Below are 26,903 nucleotides of genomic sequence, written 5' to 3'. Positions count from 1 at the left end.
AGTTAGCTGTACTCTCAGCAAACAACACAGAAACACCACTCCTGTGTATTTATCCAAGAGAAATGAGTAACAAAGACGTGTGCATCAATGTTCATAGCAACTTTATTCACAGTAGCCCAAAACTGGAAACCTCTCAAATATCCATCAGCAGGTGAATGGATAGACAAAATGTATATTCTTATGATGGAATAGTACTTGGTAATAAAAAAGAATGAATTCTGTTACAGACAGACATGTGGATGCACCTTAGAATCATGCTAAATGAAAGAAGCAACTCAAGAGTACACTTACTATATGATTCCATTTATATATGAAATTCTAGAAAATGCAAACTGAAACTGTACTGATAAACAGATCCTTGGTTGCCTGAGGCCAGGGACAGGATCATCTGGAAGTACTGGAAATGTTCTGGATCTTAATTGTGGTAGTAGTTTCACAGATTCATGTATATGTCAGAACTCATCAACTTGTACACTTTAAATGGGTGAAATTTGTTGTAATTCCATAATATATACAATTAAAAAGAGCTTGTGTGAAGGAAGATGGAAAAATTAGTTAAATATATACAACTTTATTTTTCTCAATATACCTTTTCTAAGTCATGTTCATGCTTACTTTTTTTCCTTTTGTCTTAAAAAACGTCTTCACTGTTTTAGCCTACATATACATACCACGTTATGCCAATTTGTGACTCCTTAAGAAAGTTTTGATCAAGAAAATGAGACTTTGTAAGAAAGATTATGTCCTGAGTAGTGAGCAAATAAATTCATTAGAGACTGTTTTTACAGCAAAATGGGCCAGTAGAAGGAGAATTCAGCTTATAGCTATTCTATTAATTATTATATACATGCAGTGCCCTTCTTAAGGAAGCTGAAAATACTAATAGAGCTGTCCTAGTTTGAGCATATGCTTCACCCTGGGCTAATGTTATAATTTCTACATGACATTTTCTCCATAAAGCTTACTTATTGTTAAAAATAGCTAGTCATTCATTCATAATTTGTATAAAAATTATGGGTGGCATTTGAGAATTTTATAACATAGAAGTCATAGTTTATAAATCATATTTTAACCTACGCACCCATCACCAGTGCTGCTAGAGACGTGTATACATGTATCGGCCTACAAGTTCTTTCAAAAGTCTTTAAGGAACATTTTCTGATGAGATCATAAGCCCCAAACTTTTGCTAAACCGTTTCGTGTTCCTCCATTCCATAGTTGGTTGCGATGCCCACGAATTATGCTCTGGGCGGAGTAGCACAATTTTATAGCAGGATGCCATCTCTGTCACCATTGTTCAGAAGTGCAGCTGGCTCTGCTTCTCTGCTGCATGGTAACACTCGGCTCAGGTCTCAGAGGGCACGTTTGGCAGCCTGGTGGGACTTTGCCTGAACCCTTGTCTCCAGCGGGTAAAGTATACAGTTGAAGCTGAAATCTCAAAATAAATTTGAATTGATTTCATGTAACAGGATGAACTTACTGTCATGAACTTACTGTAGTCCAAGCAGCAGCAATTTTATTTCTAAGGCCATAAGTGATCTATTATCAGGTATCCTGCCCAGTCTATTAGTTGGCACTAAAATAACAGTAATTGGCAATTTTTAGTGTGAACTTGAGAAAAAGTTCATGCAGTTCAGTTTAGCTATTGGTTTTCAGCTGAATCTTGATAAATTTTCTAGAGATTTAAGCACAAATATGTACCTCATAAAAAGTATATTGAAATTCTTCCATTTCATTTACTTGACATTTATTGAGCATTGGTAATAAGCCTAGCAATGTACTAGGCACTTGTTTCTTTAGTGTCCTACAGATTTCATTAAAGCCCAACCATCAAGGAGTACTATATCATTTTTGCTGCCTGAAGAGGTTGTTTTCATCTCTAAATTGAAAGCACCATTGATTTAATGACATGAGTAAGAGAAAAAGGAAAAGGAAAGAAATAATTGAATTTTATATCTGCTCAAATTAAAGCTTAACTCCATTAAATGACATGTCAGCACCTTGGACGTGTGTGGGTATTGCAGATGTGCCACTCCAGGGAAAAGAAGAGATACTTGGGAGAAGTTAAAGAGATCCAGAAACCTGCACTCTAGCTCAACAGTAGGGCAAACGTGGGTTTCCCGGTATTAAGGTCTCTTGAGTAGGAGCAATTGTGTGTTCACAAGCCCCGGATTCTGAAAACCTTTTTGTTGAATCGATCTTTGAACTTTAATGCACCCAATGGGGAAAAAGGAGAAGGGTAGGTAACATTCTAGCTTCACTTTCAGCTGACAGTGATACTCTTCCAAGGTCCAATCAGGTGGAAAGGCTGATTGCTAAGGAGAGAAAAGCCCATGCCTGATTGGACAGGGCCCTGGATTCCCTGGGGGAGAGGACCCTGCCTTTTCCCATTTTATCTCCAGCGCTGGGCCCCAAGTAGGTGTTTATTAACTGCTTAATAAGTGAATAGTTATTTTTTTCCTCCTTTTTTTTTCATGTTGAACATTTGGAGTTGTTGGTTTCTTTATTTGTCCTATTGTCCAGCCTGTCAGCACTGTGGGGTATTTTCTAATTGCAGCTGTAAATATGCCTGGAACATAGTAGAACCAAATGCAGAATTGTTGACTGACATGTATGATTAACCAGCAGAGACAAAAGCTCTCCAAATGGGATCAATTTTATAAATCCAAAAGTTGAAATTATTCAGATTAGTTTACTTTGAGTGTGATTTTCTTCTTTGTAGGATTTTTGACATAACTGAGAAAAATTGTTTTTGAAAGTCATTAATCACTATGAGGTATTGGTCTTTAAATATTTGAAGATTTTCTTCATTTTAATTATTAAAGTGAATGTTTCTCTCTATATTCATTGTTGCTTAATTATTTGATCTAATAGAATGTTGCATTTTGTTTTCTCCAATACCAATGAAGGTACCATTGGATACAACCAGAGGAATAGAATTGATACTCTCATGTATCTCCTAGCATATCCACAAAAACCCATGGTTAAAACAAAGACTATTGAGTTGATAGAATTTGAGAAACTGCCAGCTGGGCAGAATGCGACAGTTGCCGTGATGAGTTATAGTGGCTATGATATCGAAGATGCTCTTGTTTTAAACAAGGCTTCCTTGGATAGAGGTAAGTGAATTTTCAAACCACGAGCACCAAAAGTACCTTTGTGCAGATTCAGATACAAGCGTGATCAATGTGAAAGTCACTTGACGTCAGAATGTTAATGTCAGTTTCAAGTGATTTGGTTTTTATAATATACAACCAGGAAGTGGTTATGTATAGTGTTGACATTTTTTAAATGAATATTATATAGAGGTATTAATAACTGTTGCTAAGGAACCTTTTTTTTTCTTTGTTATTTAATTTATTGGTGACTTGAGACAGTTCAACAGAAAACAAAAATTAAAATGCAAGAATTTGATTATTTCCTAGCAGGAATTACAATAAATGAAATACCGTTTTTTTTGTTTTTGTTTTTTTTAAAAACATCAAGTTGTATATTTAATTACAAACCTGTTGAAAGTGCAGTAGTAATAGTTGTATGTAAAAGACTATTTTTTTTAATTGTATATCTCAACTTCATAATGCTATACCTTTTTGTTAGCAAAATGATAAAAGTATACATGCACAGACCCTGATTCATCATTTTACCTTTCTCTTTCCCAGTTTTTTGACGGCTTGCTTTTGCAGGTCCCCACCTGGGGGCTTGTTAGCCATCACCTGACCTGTGGTGTGACTTCTGTCTTCATCATCCACTTCTCTCCTTTCTCCCTGGCAGACCCGCCCTGCCTTCCCCTTCACTCTTTGCAGTTGCTAGGCAGCCATAATAGTACTCCTAGACATGTGTCTTTGGCGTTAATGTTGGCTGCACTTAATTTATGCCTCTTTTCTTCCTCCAAATGACAACAGCCATGCTTTAAAGCTAGATGTTTTCCTTTCTGATTAACTGGTAACGTTTATGTGGAAATCTGAAGACTTTGTGATATCTGTCAGAAACTCCGTGACACAATTTAATGATCTGAGTTTACTGTCCTCTTGCTTTTAAGCTCCCACCTGTAAATAAAATGTCCATTTACACTTAGAAGAAAACTCTTCTGATTCCATCCAGTTCAGGTTCACACTGCACTCCAGTATGTTGCACTTATTGACCATTGTACGAAATTTCAAGATCATGTAAGGTTTTCAAAGCAGCTTTCTCTCTGAGGCGAGTTTATTATGGCCATACACAATTTACCAGGAGCCATAACAACGAAGACTGTTATCAAAGACACACAGATGTCTTCATCTACTGTCCAGATGTGGAAATGTGTTGTTTCATCCCATGGTCACCTTCATATTTAAAAAATGACATTAGAGCACTGAGATTTTATTTGGAAATCCACTCATCCCTGATTAATTTCCTAAACTCAAATTCTTAGATTTCTTGAAAGAGTTCTGCTTTGGGTGGAGAATCATAAGCAAAGGATTTTACAGCCGTGCATTTATTTCTTCAGTAATAGCTGGCATTTAATCTGGAGACATTTTCCTATTTAAGTGAACTCTGACATGGCTCAGTATATCCTGGGGAGATCAGAGGGAGAATCCCTTTTAAAATAACAGCTTGGCCAAAGGGGGAAGAAGAAAGAAATTCAGCCTTAGCATCTTAGGAAATGTTACTTAGTGTGGAAGGACTGGCAGCTCTTTTGAGCAACTGACAAATCCTTCTGTGGGTTTCAGTGGTTGAGTTTGCTCCATCTGAAGGCTTTTTCTATTCATTTTGCTTACTTTTCTTAATGTTTAAGTTGTTAATTGGTCCCAGCACTTTTTCCTCCTCCACTAGATAAGTGTAATATAAAAATGCTATCGAAGTAATCTCTAATCTTCAAGGCAAAGGTGAACTGTCTCTCCCATTAATATCATTTGATTGCTTCTTTGTATTCTCTCTTTCCTCTGGAGAAAAATTAATGTTTTTGTTTGCTTGTTTGAGACTTCTTCTAAATGCTAAAATCAGCAAAAAGAAAACTTTCCAGAGAAGAGTAGCAAAAGTTTTGCAACAAAATGATGTGTGAGCAGAATGAGGGCTCATCAGTGAACTGTCTCAGTTCAGGCCACCATGTTGCTGAGTAACCTTGGCCACTTGATTTTTCTGCCCCTCACTCGTGGCACCCGTGAGATAGAGGGATTAAGCCAGGGGATCTCTAAGGCCCTTTCCAGTTTTCACATGCTATGGCTCTGCACTCTTAAAGAATCAATCACAGTGATACTCTTAGGTTTTTCTCACCTTCCTCCAACCTGACAAGGTATATTCTGTGCTGGAAAATGATTGCAGAGATTCCAGTGTTTATATGGTAGAGATCTCGAGCCAGTTCTTCAAGTCATCAGATTGTTACTTGGTTTGGCTACTCTCATGATCTAAATGTAGAGCAAATTTGGGGTGTGTTTCTGTGGGCTCCCCAGGTGGCTCAGATGGTAAAGAGTCTGCCTGCAACACAGGATACCTGGGTTTGATCCCTGGGTCAGGAAGATCCCCTGGAGAAGGGAATGGCAGCCCACTCCAGTATTCTTGCCTGGTGAGTTCCATGGACAGAGGAGCCTGGTGGGCTACAGTCCTTGGGATCACCCAGTTGGACACCATTGAGTGACAAACACTTCAGAGCAGAAGGGAAGCAGAGTGGGGTGGCTTGTTGAATAACACAAACCTGTGACTTCACAGTTTCATGTTGCTGGTGGTTCTGAACCCACTTTGGTTTCATTTTAGGTTTTGGGCGTTGCCTTGTATATAAAAATGCTAAATGCACCTTGAAACGATATACCAATCAGACTTTTGATAAAGTGATGGGGCCCATGTTGGATGCTGCTACAAGGAAACCCATCTGGCGACATGAGATTTTAGATGCAGATGGTATTTGTTCTCCAGGTAAAAGCCTTAAAATCTTTTTTTTTTTAATGTATATGCTTTTAAATTATGGAAAGTATTCAACAGTATGTCTGAATGTTTGGTATACAGGGCAGAAAAAAAATAACAGCCTATAAAACCATATCAACCCGGGTGCTGTGGCAGGGAAAACAAGTGCAGTGACGGCAGTGTAGTAGCTGGTCTCTGTGCTTCCTGCAAAAAGGTGCAAAGCAAAGGTGAGGACAGCAGGAAAATCAAGGAAATACTTATATTTTCTCATTGTCCAAGTTAAGTTGGCGGGGACTCATTACTAGCTGAAATAACTGTCACGTGGCCCAAACCTATTCTAACACCCTAGGAGATATTTTAAAGATGGATGGATTTTCTCTCATTCATGTGGTCCCCTAAAGCAGCTTCTTAATTTTATACATGCTGTGATCTTATGTGGTGTTTTCAGATGGGCTTGCAGAATTTCAAACAAGCCCTGTTGAACTCTGATTCCGACCATGTGGACACTTTTTGTTATCTCCATGTCTGAATTTCATGTACCAGGTCTAATCACAGGGTTTTATGCCCCAAAAACCTTTGCCCTCCACACAGATGATAGTGACTCATCTAATGCTTTTCTCTGTCTCTCAGGTGAGAAAGTAGAAAACAAACAAGTGCTTGTAAACAAGTCCATGCCCACAGTGACTCAGATTCCCCTGGAAGGAAGTAATGTGCCCCAGCAGCCGCAGTACAAAGACGTGCCCATCACGTATGTTCTGATCGTGCCTTGGAAATATTACATTGAAAGATTTTTAAAAAGAAGGGCTGGGGGAAATTAGAAATTAGCTCCTTTGGCCAGTGACTGCCAGAGAGACGTCTGCCCAGTGTCAGCTCCATACCTGCTCTCGGACAACGGGGTCCCTAAACCCAGACCCAAACCGCCATCCTCCCCTCACCTACCCCAGCCTCAGACATGCTTCCTCTGGGTCCCTTTCTCGGTGAGTAGTGCTGCCATCCAGCCTGGCACCTACAGCACACACCTGACTCCTTTGCTGTCAGCTCTGTCTGCGCAGAGGTTCTCTCACCTCCCAGTGGCAGCGTGGCTGTCTGAGTTTGGCCCGCCTCTCCTGCTGGACCCACCGTTCCTGGGAACTCCCAGTGGCAGCGTGGCTGTCTGAGTTTGGCCCGCCTCTCCTGCTGGACCCGTCATTCCTGGGAACTGCTCATCTGCCTCCAGTCGTGTGCCTCCCTACACTTCTCAGGCTCTCTCTGTTACTGCCATAGTGATTTATTTTTCCCTCTCAGTTACTCATCTGCTACTCTCTTGAATAAATAGAATAAAATTTGAGTAGATTGAGTAAAACTCCCGGTGACAATGTCACCTGCGGGATAAAGGCCAAACGAAATGGTAATATAATAAATACATGGCCATCCATGACTCTTGGCACATGTCTCTAGCCATGGCTTTGGCTCAACCAGCCCCCATATTTCCAGTAAATTGTCTCTTATTCTCCAAACATTCCATGTGGCTTCTGTGCATTTACTCACGCTGCTCCCTCTTCCTGGAATTTCCTTCTCTCTGGTCAGGTCTCCATTCTAGGGTCTCCTCCTCCAGGAAGCAGTCCTTGATAGCTTGCTGCTCCCTGCCAGTACTGTCACCTCCAGCCCCTGGCAGGACTGACTGTCACCTCTTCGGGCCTTTCCCATTACCCCTCTCCCCTACCAGAAGACTTCCTTGTATCTCCCTTTCTCTCTTCCTTCATTGCTTGTGAGTTTCTTTGGGGCAGGAACTATGTCTTCTTAATCTTTGCATGTCCAGAGCCTGTAAGGATCTGACACAGTAGACTCTGAATAATGTTTTTTGAATGAAAGACAGATGATGTGAAGTGTGTGAAAAAGTTCCCCATGGAAAAGCTGAGTAGATCAAAGTAATCTTTAAAAATTTGGAGTTGAGTAACAGGCTTCAGCTTAAATCCCAGGTCTGCTTTGTGTGAGTCATGTGTCCTGGGCAAGTCCTTAACCTTCCGAAGTTTTCCTCAGTGCTTATTTCCTATGAAGGAGTAACAGTATGTGAACACTGTGTTGGTAATGATTAAATTGTATTGTGCCTGCCTCATAATAAATGTTTAACCACTTTAAACTAGGACTGTCCAAGGGAAGTTGTCACATTTTAATTTATTCTTGAAAGAGGAAAGTCATTTTTCAGAACCTGAAATGGGAATGTCAGAATATTCTGTGATAGGTATTACATGAAATATGCCTGGAAGAATAGGTTCACCAAGGGCGGCTTGAAAACTCTGCTGTAGTGACTTTCTCTTAATATTAGCTACAAAGGGGCAACAGACTCATATATTGAAAAAGTGATGATATCTTCAAATGCCGAAGATGCTTTTCTGATCAAAATGCTGCTGAGACAGACAAGGCGTCCAGAGATTGGAGACAAATTCAGCAGTCGTCATGGGCAAAAAGGTAAGTTGTATCATTTCTCAGCTTTTTAATAAAACTGTAGTATTTATTAACCACATTATATAAGAACTACTTTATAATTCTCCCTGTTAGAAAAGTTCAGTGTGTTAGAAAAAGTATTACCATGTTATCAAAAGTATTCTTGTTTTATTTTTCAGATTAACTTGTTTATATTTTAATGGCATCTAACAGTATACCATAGTGTTGTTTCTGTATACTATGTATTTCATTCTGCAACTGCTCAGCCCAAAATTATAAATATGTTCTAGATGACGTACCTACTAAAGTACAAGTGGCCGTTCAGAAATAAATAGTAATACCTATTTTTTACGAAAGGTGTGTGTTTAAAATGCTGTATGTTCTGTTGGGTCATAGTATCAGGATGTCAGCACCAAAAGGTACCTCAATCATCTGCCCCTTTGTTTGACACAAGAGGAAGTTCAGAGCCTGCTCGGTAAGCAGCCGGTCACAGCACCCAGCTCGTTGCTGAGCTGGTGTTAGACCCGTGGTCTTCCCTGCCTCCAGTGCAGTGCTTTGTCTTCCTCATAGCGACCCTTCTCCTAGACATTCCTTCTCCTTCAGATCCCATTGGTGAGCCTGTTTCCGTTGATGGTCAGTGCTGGGTTTTCATTCATTGTGGGTTTGGTTTTGTTTTTATCTTCAAGGAACATATGGTTCTGTGTCACTGCTGATTAAGTTATCAGCAGAGTCTCGTTTAATCAGTATACACCTAGAGTTTAAGTTTGTCCTGGGTTTGAGTTTTAGCCCTGTCTGCCGCGCACTAGTACTCAGACCAACAGCAGCTAACGCTTGGGTAGCACTCGGTGTGCCTGGCTCGTTGCTCATTTGTTTCTGCCACAGTCCCTACGGTCTGCACTTTGTGGGTGAGGAAGTCAAGGCACAGAGAAGTTACAGGTTGCCCATGTCCCCAGCTGGTTTTTAAGCCCTGGCAGCCTAGCTCCAGAGTCCATGCTCTGTAACTGACCTGTTTGCTCTCCTGACTGTTAAGCTGTTAGGATTGTGCCTGACACATAGTAAGTGCTCAAGTGAAAGCTGTGATCATTAATACTGGCTATTATTCATTCAGTCTTCAACTTGGAAGCTCACTTGTGCTTATAAATTGCTGGTGTGGTATCTTCCTGTTTTTGTTTGTTTTTTCCCTCCTGAACCCCCCTCCCATCTCCTACCCCATCCCATCTTCTTGTTTTTAATTGACTGGTTTGAGGATAATTATGCATTAAATTCTTGATGATTCTGACTATTGCTTTACCAGGCAAGTATATCAAATATTATAGTGTGTTTGGTCAAATGAATCTAGCCTTAGTTGTCATTCTATCAGTAGAAATGTTTCAGACTAAGGTACTATTTCATCGGAAGCATTTTTTTAGTTCAGTTAACAGACACAAGATTATTTCAGCCTATCAATATTTTATGAGACAAAGTTGGTTCCATCTGTAACTGTGAATTTGATAGCTCTACTTCATACAGTTCCCTAAGATGCTAAGTCTTAACTTTTGAGTTTAAAACCTATCTTGAGGTTCTGTTATTTTCTTCTGCTTACCAGTGAAAGTCAGATTCTCTATATTGAGATTGTTTCTCCTTCTCTGTTGGTCTTGACACTTTCTGAGATATACTCCTAAGTCTTTCTGGGGTCACCACAGTGTCTGTTTTACTTGACCTATTTCCTGGACAAGAGCAAAGCTTGATACTCCTCTTATAAAATGTTGGCCCTGGAAGTTTTACAAGTGTGCACACCGTAAGAGGACATCTCTGTCTGAATCAGTTTGCACACTTGAAGCCCAAATCCCTGTGCTCTGTTCCATCAGAGTTATTGTGTGAAGAGTTGAAGGCTAGTATGTACATTTCAGTAATTATCCACTGTGTTCACATTCCACTAAGTTTGAGGACAGGGACCGTGTCCTTAGATTCTCATAAGAGCTTTTCTTAGAGTAGATACTTAGTAAGTAATTGGTAACGGTTGAATATATGAATGAATTGAAGGTAGGGGGAATATGAAAAGGAACAGATTCCCCACTCTTGATGGATTGATTTTTGCCCAGATTTTAATGTGTACATTATATATGAGTGTGTGTTTGTTATGGCAGAAACAAAGCAGTACTTTTGAAAATGAAAACCATGCTTGATTAGTAAGTTCCTGTGAATACAGACCTCGAGGTAAAATGTCATCAAGTCTGTGCTCTCGCATTTTTTCTAACTATTAATAAAATACAGATAGCGTTCATTGACAGAAGTGGTTTCCAACTTGCAGTGATCTGAAACGTAGCAGATTTTTGAGATCTCTTCAGTCTTAGGGAGCTTTGACTAGAATATCTCTATACGAAACTGAAAGAAGTCCTCCTGGGTCTAGATGACCTTTCACTTGTAGTGAGGAGTTTATCTTGCTAGTTTTCTTTTTCCAGATGGCTTTTAATCCAAGGGTAAAACCTTCTGATTAGCCTCGATTCCCTTGATAGTCTCTTCTCTTACAACTTCATTAGATTTATTGAAAAGATTGGGGGCGGGAACAGCAAACAAATAGAAAATAGATAATGTAAGCTTTAGCAGAGTATAGGAATCATTAACATAATTTTCATTTAAGTATAATTTTTATTAAATAATAAATGCATACAGCTTAAAAAGGTCAAATAGTACCAAAAAAGGGTGCCTTGTACTAAAAAACATAATTTTCCTTTCCTTTCCTTTCTTCTTCTTCTGCTTCCTGAAGCAGTTTCACCTCATTTTCATCTTAGTATTTCTAAATAACATTCTTAAGCAGCTCTGTGTTCATTCATCCGTTTGCAGACGGATTCACCAGCAGACGTTGCCTGCTGATCTCGCCTTGTGATAGGTAGGAGGACCTATACTTGGCTACCTCTGTTTTCTATTCCCAACTTCCATTGCCTGCGTAGATTTATCATAATTTTAAGTTACTTAATTATTTAGATTGCATTATCTGGCGCCATAAATATTATTCGCTCCCAAACCAAGTGATTGTTGAGTACATTTCCTTGGTTATATAACTTTATTTTTTCAGAAGTTGATCAATATCTCATTTAAGAATTTTGCTTAATTTTCTTTATTTTCATTACCGTTCTTCTGTACCATCAACAGCCTCTCAACACAGTTTTCCACATAGTCTGTTAGAACCATTTTTTCCCCAGATGGTTCCTTTTATAGTGTCCCCACTCCTCCAAGCCATGGCGGTTCTTCTCTGAGCCTGACCTTCCCAGGGAAGTGTTAAGAATTGTAATAGGTGCACTGAGAGGTTAATCCGTGGAACCCTCAGGAGTGCAGGGCAGAGCCTGGCAAGCCAAGGCCATTGCAGCTCATCTTGCGTGCCCAAGACGTGTTTCTTAGGAAGGCTGGGAAGCACTCTGGATTAGTTTGCTTGGACGGCTAAAATAAAATGCCACAGACTCAGGTGACCTAAACAAGAGCAGTATTGTCTCTCGGTTCTAGAGGCCAGAAATTCAAGATCAGAAATGAATTTTAGGGGGACCCAGCCATCCGCTGCACTCTCAGCCTGCTGAATGGTAACCGTTTATGACAGCCTCCTTTGAGCCCTTGCTTCTTGGCTCTTCCCTCTCACTTCTCTCTCTCCCCCACCCCCACCCCTGTAGTGGGATAATCCATCTGTTAAATTGCTGAGAAAGTGCGCGTGTAAAGTAGTCGTGTACTTGAGCTCGTGTATGTCTGAACATATTCTGTCCTCATACTTGAAATATACTTTGGTTGAGTAAAGAATTCTAGATATAAAAATTGCTCTCCCTAAGGATTTTGATCCCATCACTACATTATTGTCCAGATTCCATCTTACTTGTATGAGTTGCAGCATCATTCTTCAGATCTCTGTCTGTGTACTCTTTCTCTCTTCCTCCTTCCGTCCTTCCCCCTTTCCCCAACCCTGGAAGCTTTTACTGTTTTCTTTTCTTGAATTCTGAAATTCCATAGACTCTTTTTTATTCCTTGTCCTTGAACATCAGACACCCTCTTATTCTGGAAGTTGGAGTTCCTTCAATTCTTGGACATTTTCATATATTTGTTGTTGGTAATTTCCTTTTCATCATTTTCCCCACGCCCTTTCTGGTTTTCCTGTTAGTTAGATTTCTTCCAGACTGATGCTCTAGCTTTGTTATCTTTTCTTCCCCGCCGCTCTTCATTCTTTTCTCTTATTTTTCTTTCTTGGAGATTGGATCAGTTTTATTTCCAAGATCCTTTTTAACCTATTTATATTTTTCATTTCCAATTATAATTTTAAATTTAATTTGTACTTTTCCATTTTATAACAATGGGTATGTATTTATATATTTAAATTTTTCTTTTAGTTTTTAGCTTTACTTTTTTGGTTTTGTTTTCTTTTTTGTTGTTTTTTTTCTGTTTCTAATGTAATCTCTATTTCTTGAAAGCTTTCTTTCCTTTGTGTTTTAGAATCTGGCTGTTGTTGTTGGAAGCTTCACTTTAACATGCAGTGCCTCCTTTAACCGTAAAAAATGGTTGGCAGGTCCGTGTCCCAGGGATAGAACCTGTTGACGGGTGGAAGTCATCGTAGGGTGATCAAGCAGTGAATCGTACTTCTTGCGAGTGTCATTCGGTTCAGTTTCAGGTTGCAGTTGGAAATGAGGGGAGGTGCAGTGCTTAAGGCTTACCTGTCAGCTGCCCTTCTGGAAGCCAGGCGGGGGCAGCAGGCTGTGAGCCCGACTCACTGCACAGACTTGCACTTTTTTCTTCTATATCCTCACCCCACCCTCTGCCATGTCATCAGCCCACGCTGGGTCATGGGTCACTCTGGTTCAGCTTCTTGGGTGAGTTTTGGGGGGTAGAAGGTAGTTTCTTGTCTGTATAGTGTAGAGAATAAAAACTCAGGTTCTGATGATTTCTTATACAGACATATGTTTCTGCAAATACTTAGTTATGTATCTCCTGAGTGTCCAGTGCTATTCTAGGTCCTGCTGATACGCAGTGAACAAGATCCCAGCCCATGTGGGGCTTACATTCCTGTGGGCAAGAGAGATAATGCTAAGTGCTGAGATGAAAAAAACTAAGAGATAAGGGAGCAAAGCAGGAAGCAGGTCAGGGGAGTGATTATTCGTGACATTGTGAGTAGAGTGGTTGAGGAGCGGCACCTTACTGGGAAGATGACCGAGTAAAGTCCCGAGAGAAGGAAGGGGGCAAACCCTCTCTGGAGCTCAAGTGATGGAGGAAAAAGGGAGGTCTGAGGCTGCGCTCAGCCTGGGGAGCTGGAGGCCAGCCAGGAGCCAGTGCGGCTGGAGCAGAGGCAGTCAGAGGTGAGGCCTCACTGTTCACTCTGAACTTCAGCTTTACTCTGAGGGAGAGAGATGCCACTGGAGGGGTCTGAGCAAACGAGAAATGCGATGGGACTTACTTTGGCCCCCGTGAAAACAGACTGTGTGGGGCAGGTGAGGGAGCCCTGATTCCAGTTCAGAGGCAGTTCTAACAGCCCAGCTGAGAGTCGTTGGTGAGTGGGGGACGTGGTGGGCTTTGCTGGTGGCTCGGACAGTAAAGAATCTGCCTGTGATGTGGGAGACCCGGGTTCGATCCCTGGGTCAGGAAGATCCCCTGGAGGAGGAAATGGCAACCCACTCCGGTATTCTTGCCTGGAGAACTCCATGGACAGAGGAGCCTGGCAGGTACAGTCCATGGGGTTGCAAAGAGTGAGACACATTTTAAATACAGAGCCCGCTGGGATTGCTGATGGGCAGGGGACCTGTGAGTCAGCACTGCTGCCCTCCGCCCCGCCCCTGCCCTGTTTCCACAGCACTTGCTGTCTGTTTCCTGAGCCTGCTCGTGCGCAGGGAGAGCTCTGAGCCAGCCCCCTTCCTTGTGCTCCGTGCAGGTTCAGTTCAGGTCAGTCGCTCAGTTGTGTCCAACTCTTTGCAGCGCCATGGACTACAGCATGCCAGGCCTGTCCATCACCAACTCGCAGAATTTGCTCGAACTCATGTCCATCAAGTCAGTGATGCTATCCAACCATCTGGTCCTTTGTCATCCCCTTCTCCTCCCACCTTCAGTCTTTCCCAGCATCAGGGTCTTTCCCAATGAGTCAGTTCTTCACATCAGGTGGCCAAAGTATTGGAGTTTCAGCTTCAGCAACAGTCCTTCCAATGAATATTCAGGACTGATTTCCTTTAGGATGGACTGGTTGGATCTCCTTGCAGTCCAAGGGACTCTCAAGAGTCTTCTCACACCACAGTTTAAAAGCATCAATTCTTCAGTGCTCAGCTTCCTTTATAGTCCAACTCTTATATCTATACATGACTACTGGAAGAAACCATAGCTTTGACTAGATGACCTTTGTCAGCAAAGTAATGTCTCTGCTTTTTAATATGCTGTCTAGGTTGGTCATAACTTTTCTTCCTAGGAGTAAGTTTTAATTTCTCTCTTAATTAAGTCTTTTAATTTCATGGCTGCAATCACCATCGGCAGTGATATTGGAGCCCCCCAAAATAGTCTCTCATTGTTTCCCCATCTATTTGCCATGAAATGATGGGACTAGATGCCGTGATCTTAGTTTTTGTAATGTTGAGTTTTAAGCCTGCTTTTTCACTCTCCTCTTCCACTTTCATCAAGAGGCTTTTCAGTTCCTCTTCGCTTTCTGCCATAAGGGTGGTGTCATCTGGATATCTGAGGTTATTGATATTTTTCCCTGCAGTCTTGATTCCAGCTTGTGCTTCATCCAGCCCAGCATTTTGCATGATGTACTTTGCACAGAAGTTAAATAAGAAGGGTGACAATATACAGCCTTGATGTCCTCCTTTCCCAATTTGGAACCAGTCCCTTGTTCCATGTCCATTTCTAACTCTTGCTTCTGGACCTGCATATAGATTTCTCAGGAGGCAGGTAAGGTGGTCTGGTACTCCCATCTCTTTCAGAATTTTCCACAGTTTGTTGTGATCCACACAGTCAAAGGCTTTGGCATAGTCAATAAAGCAGAAGTAAATGCTTTTTTGGAACCCTCTTGCTTCTTCTATGATCCAACAGATGTTGGCAATTTGATCTCTGGTTACTCTGCCTTTTCTAAATCCAGCTTAAACATCTGGCAGTTCACAGTTCATGTACTGTTGAAGCCTGGCTCGGAGAAGTTTGAGCGTTACTTTGCTCGCGTGTGAGATGAGTGCAATTGTGTGGTAGTTTGAGCATTCTTTGGCATTGCCTTTCTTTGGGATTGGAATAAAAACCTTTTCCAGGTGTAATTTTCTCTTTCTCTTAAGCCACTTACTGTTCTTTCCTCTGTTCATCAGCTTTCAAAATTGTATAGTTCTGTCTTGCCCATTCTTTCTCTTTATCGGCTTGTACCTTAATTTTGTCATCTCTCCTCAGTGAGGTTCAGAGGAGCAGAGATAGATATGTTTCTTTTGCCCTGTTTCCTGGAAATCCACATATCTATTTATTATCTGTGAATGTTCAACACAAGAATGCTAAGTGCGTGAGTTTCTTTCACTACAGCGTATAGAACCGAAATTAAAGTTATTTTAGTAAAAGGTGAGAAGAGTTTTTAGAACACCTTTTATCTGCTAATCAGAGCCTTGCCTCCAAGGTGCCTTGTTTTTATTGGCTGTTGTAAGCATTTCTAAGATTGAAAACTAACTTAAAAAAGATTTAAAGTTCATATAATCAGAATTATGACATAAATGCTAATGATTATCAGAAAGGTATTAATCACAGTTTGGCAACTCTTATCTGAGAATAGCTTATCTTTTTCCTGGATCTTTATTATAACTAAAGTCTGCCATTTTTATCCTTTCTGTGAATGTCACCCTTGTGAAACCAGAGACATGACAATGGCAGAAACCTATTTTTTCAAGTTTTTTTCATTTATAGTAAAATCATAAAGATTCAAAAATAGTCATGGTTTTGTTAAACCACTTATATATATTGTTAAACATCAGAACACTTTGTGGGCTAACTTAAGTATATTTTAGATTTATTGAGGATGAAAAACGTGCCCTACTGATTTATTTAACTACCCCCACCCAGCACCCGGCACAGCACTTTATATACTATACAGTATCCGTTCAATGTGTCTGTGGAATAGTTTATTAAATAAAGTATCACAAACATACAGATCTAACAAGCCAAAATCTTCCCTCCCCAAATTAATGTAACTTATTTGTCCCAGTAAATATCAGAAGTGAAATGTTCGATTTTTATCCAGACTGGTACCAGGGTTTTCATCACCCTGGACTCATAGCTCCCCAGCCCTAACTGACCACAGAAGCCCTCTAGAGCTTTTCAACCAAAATAGCTAAATCCACACACTCACCTGGAGATGCACCCTGAGCTTCAATAAAAATCTGCCTTGACAGCCCAGAGAAATCTATTTGGTCATATTTAAATCTCTGCCGTGGGCTCAAAATCATGTTGGCTCTTTGGGAGGCAGCAAGGAAACTCAGCCCTTAGTGTCCCTGAGTAGTTGGCAAAAAGATGAACACAATGGATTGCATACAGTTCATACTAAGCTAAATGGTGAAGACCATTCGTGATAGAGAAGTTGTGAGTTTGTTGTAGATAGGGATAAAACTCAGCATTTGAAAACACTTTTAAGAAGTCTGGTCCAAATCCATCTTCCCTAGTATAAGAATTTCTTTCAGATTATTTTTCACAAGTGCTGTTCCTCTTTGCCTGTGACCTGTGAAGGGAGCCCCTTGCAGCTTTCTGAGGCTATGGTTCTCGTCTATGGAACCTGAGTCCACTTTCCTGGAATCTACACCCAGTACCCCTGCCCTGTGCTGTGGGCTTACTGAATGCACACTTTCCCTTTTTCTTCAAGGTTACCTCTGTTCAGCATTTAAAGAAAGCCTTCAGGTTGAGAAAAAGTATAGCAAAGAGATAAAGGTCCTGAGCGCCAAGTGACCAGTTTTATCGCTTTGAAATGGAGATGGTTTCCTAGGAGTTGTTAATGGGATGAAACAGAATGATGTGTGTAAAGCAGGCAGAGCCTGGTCCGTGGCCACGGTCAGCAGAGGTGACCGCTGGAAGGTCTGCTGTCACAGGCTGGGCAGGAAGGGTAGACAGGCTAGGTGGGGTTTGGACTTGGAGGGCTGTGATGAAGCTTTTGTTTTTCCTGTGAAAGAAAAAATGGGGAGCAGCAGTAAAGAGTGAAAACCTGTTGACCTACAGGAATAGAGCCAAGAAGAAGCAGGAGGCCATAGTGACTGGTTTTAAGCCTGGTAAAGGATGGTACCGATCACAAAGCAACTGTGTGTCTCACTGAACTTGATATGATGCAGGATCATCTCAAGTGCTTATATTATTAATCGATCCATTTCTCAAGCTCTCACTATGTACCAGGCCCTGTCCTCAGTATTAGAAATAACAGTGGTAAATAATGACAGAGTCTCTGCTTTCCTGGAATTTATGTTTTCTTGGGGAAGAAAACAGAAAAAAAGTAAACAAAGCTACAAACAGAATAATTTAAGGTAGTGATCAGTGTGACATAGGAAGACTGATGCAAAAGTGACTGGTTTTCAGGAAGAGGGGCTGCCCTGATGGTTAAGGTCGGTCTCTTGGAGAAAGCAACACTTGAACTGAGACCTGGAGGATGAAAGGAAGCCAGGGAAGCAAGGGTCTGGGAGAGTTAAGTTCACCAGCCCTGAGGCATGAGTGAGCTTGGAACAATCAGAGAACACCCACAAGGCCAGTCTGGCCAGACATGTGCCTGAGCAGGAACACGATTTGAGATAGTGAGAGAAAAAGGATGGGGCACAGCATTACAGGGTCATGTGGCCAAAAGAAAGGGATTTGGACTTCATTCTAAATATAAAGGGAACCAGCTGGCCTGTTGGGTAGCGACTGTAAGCAGAGGAGTGACAATATTGAATCACTGTTCTAAGAAATCACCCTGGGTTCCCCGTGGAGAGTAGACTGGAGGAGAGCAGGGCAAGAAGGCCAGAGGCGGTGGCAGTGGTCCAGGCAGGAGGGGACGGTGACTGGGACAAGGCAGGAGTGGTGGAGACCAGGAGGGAAGTGATGCACTCTGGGTGTGCTCTGGAATTAGAGCCAGCAGGACTTGCTGATGGCTGAGATGCTGGAGAAGGAAAAGACAGGAACTGAGGGTGAGGTCTGTGGCCTGAGCAGCTGGCAAGGCAGTCTATCAAGAAGGGAAGGACTGGGAAGGAACGGTTTTTTGGAGTTAGGCCAGGGCAGGAGTTGAGTCTGGTTCTCAGGTCTGAGATGCCCATTAGACTCCCAAGTGAAAAGGTTGAGTAAGCACTTGGATAGAGTCTGGTGTTCCAGAGGGAGGTTTGTACTAGAGATAAAATTTGGGAGTCACCCGCATGCAAACTTTTAGTGTCTTACCTTTTGTGATTAATAGTTTATGAGCATTTTCATCTGTATTCCATCCCTTAACCTTTACAATTCTAGTTGGTATTTTTGTTCCTACTACACAGATCAGGAAACTGAGGGTCAGAGTTGTGAGTGACTTGCCTCCTACAGCTTAGTGCTGGCAGAGTCAGTTCAGATCCAGATTTCTGATTCCAAGCACATTGCCCACTCTGTGCCAAGTAAGGTGTCCTCTCTTGATATCCCATTACCACTCTGTCCCCAAGGTTGCCGTGTGTGTGTGCTCAGGTTTCTAGCTACTGAGCTACGAGGGAAGCCTCAGCTTCCCAGGTGGCACAGTGGTAGAGAATCTGCCTGCAATGCAGGAGGTATGAGTTCGATCCCCGGGACAGGAAGATCCCCTGGAGAAGGAAATGGCAACCCACTCCAGTATTCTTGCCTGGGAAATCCCACGGAGAGAAGAGCCTGATCGGCTACAGTCTGTGGGTTGCAGAGTCTGACACAGCTGAGCGACTAAACCACCACCAGCAGCACACCTGGGAAGCCAAGGTTGCTATATCCCCTGGAATTTTCCCTTGAAAAAGACACAGCCTTTTCCTAAGACAGAATTCTAATTCTTCTTAATATTATATTTAATATTACCTATTTAAATATTAATTCTAGTATTTCCTTGAGGAGATGCAAAATTCCCTTTCTTCCTGGATAAGCAGCTTTACATAACGGTCCTCTGCCACCAGTCCAAAGGAAATACTATCCTCACATACCTCATTCCTGAAATGCCTGACAATCCCCCATATTAAGATATACTTCTGACACAGACCTGTGTTACCAGGTATTCTTGTCTTTCTAAAATCAACTCATTGTAAAACTCATTGGCCCAGTAGCCTGGCCAGAAGACAGTGTTGGGTTAAAATTTCCAAATCTGTCAAGAGTTAGTGTATGCAGAAGACAAAGAAGATTTTTGATTTGCTCTGTCCACTATCTTTGTCCCCCCACTGTGCCCACTGTCCTGGTTTGTCTGGCTCGATGTGGTGGTTAGAGCCAGCAAAGGAGGCTCCTTGAGGGTAGTGGCCTGGACAGGGCTGGAGGGAGCTGACTTGAGCATTCACGTGCAGTGGGTGCAGCTGGTGGCATCTGCGTGGAGCCTTGCAAGCCACGCGGCCCCCAGCGTGGGCCCAGAGGGGAGCTGGCGAGACACGAGAGAATGGACTGTGGATGAAACGGGGAATAGTCCACAGCGTCCGTTATGCTGTTGTGGCTGTCATGAGATGAGCCAACCAAAATTTCATAGTGCTGTGAGCTTTCAGGGCATTTATCATGTGTCTCATGTGGTGTGTCCTCCAGTGATTTCCTTCTGCATTGGTCTAGATGCACACCAGTGTAAGAGCACTATTGAACTTAGCTTTTAGTCTTGAAATGTAGAATTTTTTTGGAAGTCTTTTTTTTTTTTTTGGTAGTATCTCCTACAAGCTGACACACGTGTGTTCTCTATGAGAAAATGTAAAGTTTGTTTTGACGTAGGTCATCTTTATGCCCACCTCTCTCACCCCCTCCAGTTAGAGCATTAAATTTGTTAGTCTTGGTATTTAAAAAGAAATGTGGCCCTGCAGATGGACTGATTTTTGTCTTTTGGTAAAAGTTTACCTTGACAAGTTGTTATTAGGAAGTCTTTTTTGTATACACACACTGTGTATTGCATTTCTGTACCTAATGCCTCTGAAAATATCCTCTCTAACAGTTAAAGGAGACTTGAAAATTTAGTTTCACAGAACATGAGTGTCTATCCTGCTCCAGCCTGATCCCTTCAAAGGTGGTAGGATAATTAGTAGCTAAATGAAACACAGCTAAACAGCAGTAGTTACAAGATCTGTGTTAGATCAAGAAGAAGGTCAAAGAGGCCACAGTAAGTGGGTGAACTGGGACAGTTCTGACCAGCTGGGTTCAACATCAGTGCTCTGTGATAAGCAAAGCTTGAATGCAATTGATTGGACAGAGAAGACCCACTGGAGAAGTGAAAGTGTTTGATCAGTAGCTGTTTAAAATGTGGCAGACCCGGTCAGCAGCATCGTTTCCTGTGGCCTGGACAACAGAGGAGGACCGAGCAGAGAGAGCCAAGTGTGGAGGAGAGAGAAAGGCTTCCGTAAGGAAGAGGGAATTAACGTGAAGCAGCCAGGATTCACTCACAGCACTCTTTTTGTTTATTCTTTCAACTTTTTACTTTATCTTGGAGTATAGCTGATTAACAATGCTGTGATAGTGTCAGGAGGACAGCAAAGGGACTCGGCCATACACACCCATGTATCTGTTCTCCCCTAAACTACACAACACACGTTTTAGATAAGGGAATTCCAATAGAGTTTTCCAATGAGAAATTCAAAGACTTTTAATGAAGTGCATCATACTCTGGGTCTTTGTGAGGTTCATTGTGTGTCTCATCAGTAAATGTATAGTGAATGAGCTCCCCCTCAAAGGAACTGGCCCTTGGTCAGAGATCTCTAGAACAGTTCATCCTTTTAGTAACATGCTAATTATTGGGGAAGGTGAGATGAATTAGTAATAACCTGTACAGCAAAGTTATGAATTTGTTGTATGTTTGTTTATGAAGGAAGGAAAGCTTACTTTAATTTTAAATTCTGGTGGTGGTGGGAAAATATTAGAACCCCAAAGTCTTGATCTCCTTTCCCAAGTGTTCTCAACATCCGGGAACTTCATAGTGAAGCTATGACCTGCACAGTAGATGCATAATGATGCTCCACAGGGGAAAGTAGAGCAGACATGGGTCTGGAATGTTCTTCGTGTTTTCTCTTCACATTCTTCCTTGATCAATTTATAGATAAGAGTTAAAGACAAGAAGGGGCTTCCTGGTGGCTCAGATGGTAAAGAATCTGCCTGCAATGCGGAAGACCTGGGTTCGACCCCTGGGCCGGGAAGATGCCCTGGAGGAGGGCATGGCAACGCACTCCAGTATTCTTGCCTGGAGAATCCCATGGACGGAGGAGCCTGATGGGCTTCAGTCCACAAGGTCACAAAGAGTCAGATATGGCTGAGCGACTAAGCACAGCACACAGAGATAGGAAGGCCATTCACATCGAGTGCTGGTCAGAGTCGTGTGTGGAACTAGAGTTTTTATTAAAGTCAAAATAATGTGTATAAGCCTCTTGAACTTTGGCATAAGTTCTATATGAACAAGATTCGTCAAGGGCAAACGCTTGCATCTTGAGCCTTGCTTTCTGTGATGGTCAGTGCATTTATTAGAAGGGTGAGCAGATTTCCTGCTCAGTTTGGTTTTTGTTTGCTTGTTTTATTGTTTAATCCTTTAACAAAAATTACCTGTCAGCCTAAGGAATTCCCAAGTTAAATTTCATTTCAGTCCTCAGGAAACCAAATTATTATATTTCCAGATTTCCTCTGACTTTTGCTGCCATTCACAGTGAGGGAGGGAACAGTGGACTCCTTTGATGTAGGGGGGAAAAAAGCAATATATCACTTCTCTCAGAGAACATTTCTCAGTCTCTCATGTGAAAAAGGATTAGCACCTCCAACAAAGGTCCTGGAGATCACAGAATCGGCAGCAACACCAAACAGTATTCCAAAGGAGAGGAAAACCTGTATTGGAGCAAGAGTGTTTGTCCTGGCAAACAGAAGCCTTTAATAACTGCAAATCTGAGATAATGGCATACCCTCGTCAGCGTCGCCCCCTAAATCCTCAAACGGCCAGTTTAAGTGCAGTGAAGTCAGCCTTTGTTTTAAAATAGAAATACAGTCTTATCAAAATGCAGTTTTTTTCCACAGGCTGATTCAGCTTATCTATCTTTGGTTCATAAGGATTACAGATTTATGGATAGCATTGTTTGGAAGATTCATCTTTGACCCTCCCTTGTTCAACAGAAGTTCCATGATAAGGTCACTTGCCTCCATTTGGCATTAATAAAAATTATTCAGCAACCTGCTAAACTAATTTATTAGATTTTAACTGAATGTCTATTAGAAGAAAAGAAAGTCTCCCCTGATTTCCCAACACATTAAAGAACCGTATACAGTAAGAATGAAGAGGCAGTGGAAAGTAAGAAAATGTTAAATTTGCATTGGCAAAAAAGCCAAGAGAAGAAGTTTGTTAAGCAAGGCTGGGCAAAAGCTTTGCTTTTTCCAGATCTTCACTTGTTATTTCAGTTTTCTATCTTATGTTTCCTAAAATTGAGAGAATGAAAAGGCTTTGACTTAGAGTAATAATAATAATACCTTGTACTCATGTAACACTTGAAACCGTCTAAAATCCTCTCTGCTAGTCTGAAGCTTCAAAGTCTGGATGTCTTTGGCTCCCTACTTTGCTTGATCCTTTTGAATGAAAGACTCCAGTGGGAGGGGAGAAGGGGGCTGATGGAGTTAACAGCGTGAGCCCCAAGATAAGGTATACGACACCAGACAGTCCTTCAGAGTTTCCTTCCAAAAAGAAATCCTGGCGACTCTTTAACCTTTGAAATCAAGGTGATTTTTGTCCACATAGACACCTCAGGAAGATTTTATTTAGTTTGCTTTTTGAAGAACAAATTTTGGTCTTCGGTAGCTAGCCAGTAACCCTCTGACCTTTCAGTAAATATCCAAGTAAAGCTTTGAAATTAGGGTTTTTAGTGTTTTATGGCCCAGAATAAAAATCTCCAATTCTGTTTCCAAATAGTGTAGCCTCAACACATTTTATTAAGCTCTCGACACATTCAGCCATGTGTATTTTGTAAAGTTCCTATGGTTATTGTTTTACAATAGCTGCTTCCAGAAGCATTGTAAGGGTTTCAATTAATCAGCCCTTTGTGTGCTTCAGACTATGCAAATTTATCACATCAAACCATTCAACTGCTCATGGGAAAGCCGTGTAAAAACTGTATTGTCTTCTAGCGCCTCCTCTCATTGAGAGTGATGTTTTAATAAGAAAGCTAATCAAGTTTTCTTATGCATTATTTATCTGTTAACATGTAAGGAAGAGCCGAATTAAAATTATGTCAACCGGGATATGGCAAGTGATGTGATAGATCTGGAAGCGATTCAACAACAGAACAAAGCTAATATGATTCAACAGTTTTTTTTTTCTCCTCCCCTCCCCCTCGGGATTATTTAAGGTGGTGGTGTGGAGAATAAAAGAAGGTTAATTCAATAACTGGAAAGGGGGAGAGGAAGAAAGAAGTAACCAACCACCTGTGTTAGCCTTCCCATTTCGACTTAGAGATTTACATTTCTGAATATGTAAAGGCTTATCGAGATGAGTTTGTTCAAAGTAGAAACACTTCTTATTGAACACGAACAGTTCGAACTTGAAAGCATTCCTGCTGCTTCTTCGGCCCCATTTAGCACCATATTCATCAGCAGTAAGCTACTCTGCCCTGGAAATCCGAAGCCCAGGTCCTGTGAAGTCCTAAGCTATTACGAGACACCGTCCTGATTGCGTGAAATGATCTGCACAGCCCAGTGGAGGGAGCTGCCTTCAGCCTCTTAAGCCACAGTTAGTGCCACTGCATCTGCCCCTTCCATCCATTCATTAAGTTGGTCTCCTTTGCCTTGCTAGTTTGCTTCCTGCTGAGAGTAATTAGGTTTCTTATATAATAATAATTCCTTGTGTTTAGCTGCCGCCTTTCTCTGAGGACCTGAAAGTACCTCTCAGACATTAGCTCATCTGTTTTTGTAATACAATTTCCTCATGAGATAGCTAATTATTCCCATTCCAAAGACCAAACAACCAAGGCTCCCTGGAACGTGGTGCTTTACCCCCCAGGTAACAATATCGGTTGAATAGCACAAAGTAAGATCTCCTGCTTCCTTGATGCCCCACTCTACACAGGTCTCAGCGTCCAGGGGATGATGAGCCTTTTATAGATGGCACGCCCCCCCCCCCCCCCACGTCTGAACCTCGTTAATACTGGGCTTTGCAGTGATCACACCTTCCCCGAACACCAGGCCTCTTCCTGCACTGTGACCAATAGAGAAGCATGGCAGCATCATTTCACCTTCTCTTAGTGCTCAGAGTATGAAACTGGACAGAATAAATACCCTTGTCTAACCAGTACCCACAGAGAGTAAAAGTTGGCGGTGTAGACTCTGATTGGTGTTATTTCAGCAGGATCAGCTCTGCATCACTTAGAGCATTAGAATGTGGTGAGCTCAACTGGTCCAGGTGTTTCCGTGCTCAGCATTCAGTCGGGCTGCTCTGCTCGGGGCAGCTCTGAAGTGGACCCAAGTCCTTGAACCTCTTCATATTCCCACCTGTATCACAGCACTTGTCACACAACCTGTTAATTGAGGAAATGATTCTCTCTTTTTTTCCTCAGAAAAGAAAGAGTAAAAATATGTAGCAATCTGAAAGTGGTAAATTTAATTCAAAAGTATTTATGCTTAGAAGGTAGACTTGCTGCATAAAATTTTTAAAAATTAAGAAGTGAAGCAGAATGTGATCTTAAGGGGAGACAGGCTGTCAACAAAAGAGAAAAACCCTTTGCTAGTTGGTTCTCGGCATGTTAAAGTTACCCCAAAAATAGCTCTCAAGTTAAAGATGTTATTACAGTTTTTGTCTTTAGCCAGCCGTTACTTGATTTTCTGTCTCTGTACGGTAATATAATGCTTTAGCTTTTTTTTCCATATCTTCACTTTCTTACCTTTTCTCCCCTCCCGCCCCCCCACCCCCCTGTTTGGATTGAAATGGATCCATTACATTAAGACTAGTTTTTTGTTTTTCATTAAAATCCACGAATGACTTTTGAACAACTGAGTTGCTGTTTATAATTAGAAATACTTTCTAAGAGTGATTTGTCAGATTGACTGGAATTTTGCTGGGTAAACCTATTCTTAAAATGATTTATGTGTTGTTCTGCAAGGCACAGAAATAGAAATAACAAATTGGCGTAAGAGCCTCCCCGGTCTGGACCATGACGCACAGCGTGGCAGCGGGTCCCCAGACCTGCCTTTCCCGTGTGGCTTGGCAGTCAGACTTGTAGCTTCTTGGGACTCCCTAAGTTCTCCGCCTTTACAACTTGATATTAAGATGGGTGGTGACGGAATCATGTTTTACTGACTGGGTGTCTAGAATCTTTCTGCTCTAACTTCCTGAGCTCCAGTTTGTCCCTCCTGTCTGTTCCCATCTGTTAAAAGTTCTGTGGTGTCATCTGTGGTCTGATTCCCACTTGGCCCCTGCGAGTGTGTTAAGTGTTCCAGGCCTGTTAAACTAGTGTATTTGTATTTCACTGCCAGGCAGTTGTGCTGCAAACAATGGGGTTGAGACACCAGCATGAGCCAGAGGATGAAATTTTATTTTAAAATCTGAAATGCTGCGTAAGCATTTAAGGTATGAATCAGTAATTGTTTCACAACAGCTTCCATTAGATATGGTTTATTTGTAGTCCATCCTCTTTTCAAGGATCCAGGGGAGTGTTAACACACTGAAGCGTACTGCATATCATTTACATTTTTAAACTAGCATTAAAGGAGAGTAACTTTAAACAGTTCTAAATATCGGAGGAGATTTTTATGCCTCTGTTCTTGGAGAAGCCAAAGTTTTAATTTTTCATTTGAAAAATAAGAAGGGGGAAGAAAAAGAACCTTCCTGCTTTGATTAAAGATTTGAATAATTCTGAAACAGAAATACCTTAAAAAAAAAAAAAAAGTCTGGTTCTAAGATCGAGAACTCTCCCCCCCACCGCCTAATGAATTCAGTAAAATCCAAAGTTTAAAAAATCATCTGTCTCGTTTGAGATTCGAGATCATCAAATTCTGTCTAAATATTTTGTTTTAACTCCTAAGCTCATTATGGTTTCTTTGTGTTAGCTTGCATTAAAATCTGTCAGCTACGACTGGTCTCATAAGCACAGTCAGCGGACCAGAATAAGTTAATTATTTACTTCTGTCACTAGTGCTCTTCATCTAATGAAATGCACAGCTGTGTTGGATCTGCAGTTGGATGTGTAGCGCGCATTGTTCCGCAAGTCAGCAGAGGGTAGAAGCCGCAGTGATGGAGAGGCCTCCGTTCTTTCTGCTGTTCTGGCTTTCTGTGTCGATTTCATGGATCTTTTATCATTCACTTTCACACAAAACAAACAACACAGGCCTGTCTGCTATGGGAACCATCTTGGCATATAAAAGGGTTTTCAGAGCCTAAAGTAATTTTAAGTTAGCGAAGATTTAATTTTTGGCTTACAGGTGCCCTTGATTCAGATGTGGCCCCAGCAGTTCCTATTATGGAATGAAAAAAATAAAATAAAAATCTGTAAGTGACTTACAAAACCAATACGTTTTTAAATTGC

General features: G+C 41.5%; 1 protein-coding gene across 1 annotated transcript in view; it reads left to right on the top strand.

The window, feature by feature from the left end:
- Positions 1-26,903, top strand: part of POLR3B (RNA polymerase III subunit B) — a 109,763-nt gene that overhangs the window by 67,866 nt on the left and 14,994 nt on the right. Inside the window, exons 20-23 of the mRNA XM_070454011.1 lie at positions 2,910-3,119; positions 5,731-5,889; positions 6,508-6,625; positions 8,183-8,325. Of these exons, the coding sequence (XP_070310112.1) occupies positions 2,910-3,119; positions 5,731-5,889; positions 6,508-6,625; positions 8,183-8,325 (630 nt within the window). The remainder of the gene's footprint in view (positions 1-2,909; positions 3,120-5,730; positions 5,890-6,507; positions 6,626-8,182; positions 8,326-26,903) is intronic.

The sequence above is a fragment of the Odocoileus virginianus genome, chromosome 23 (assembly GCF_023699985.2).
Source record: "Odocoileus virginianus isolate 20LAN1187 ecotype Illinois chromosome 23, Ovbor_1.2, whole genome shotgun sequence".
Lineage (NCBI taxonomy): Eukaryota > Metazoa > Chordata > Mammalia > Artiodactyla > Cervidae > Odocoileus > Odocoileus virginianus.
This window is presented reverse-complemented; position numbering and strand designations above follow the sequence as displayed.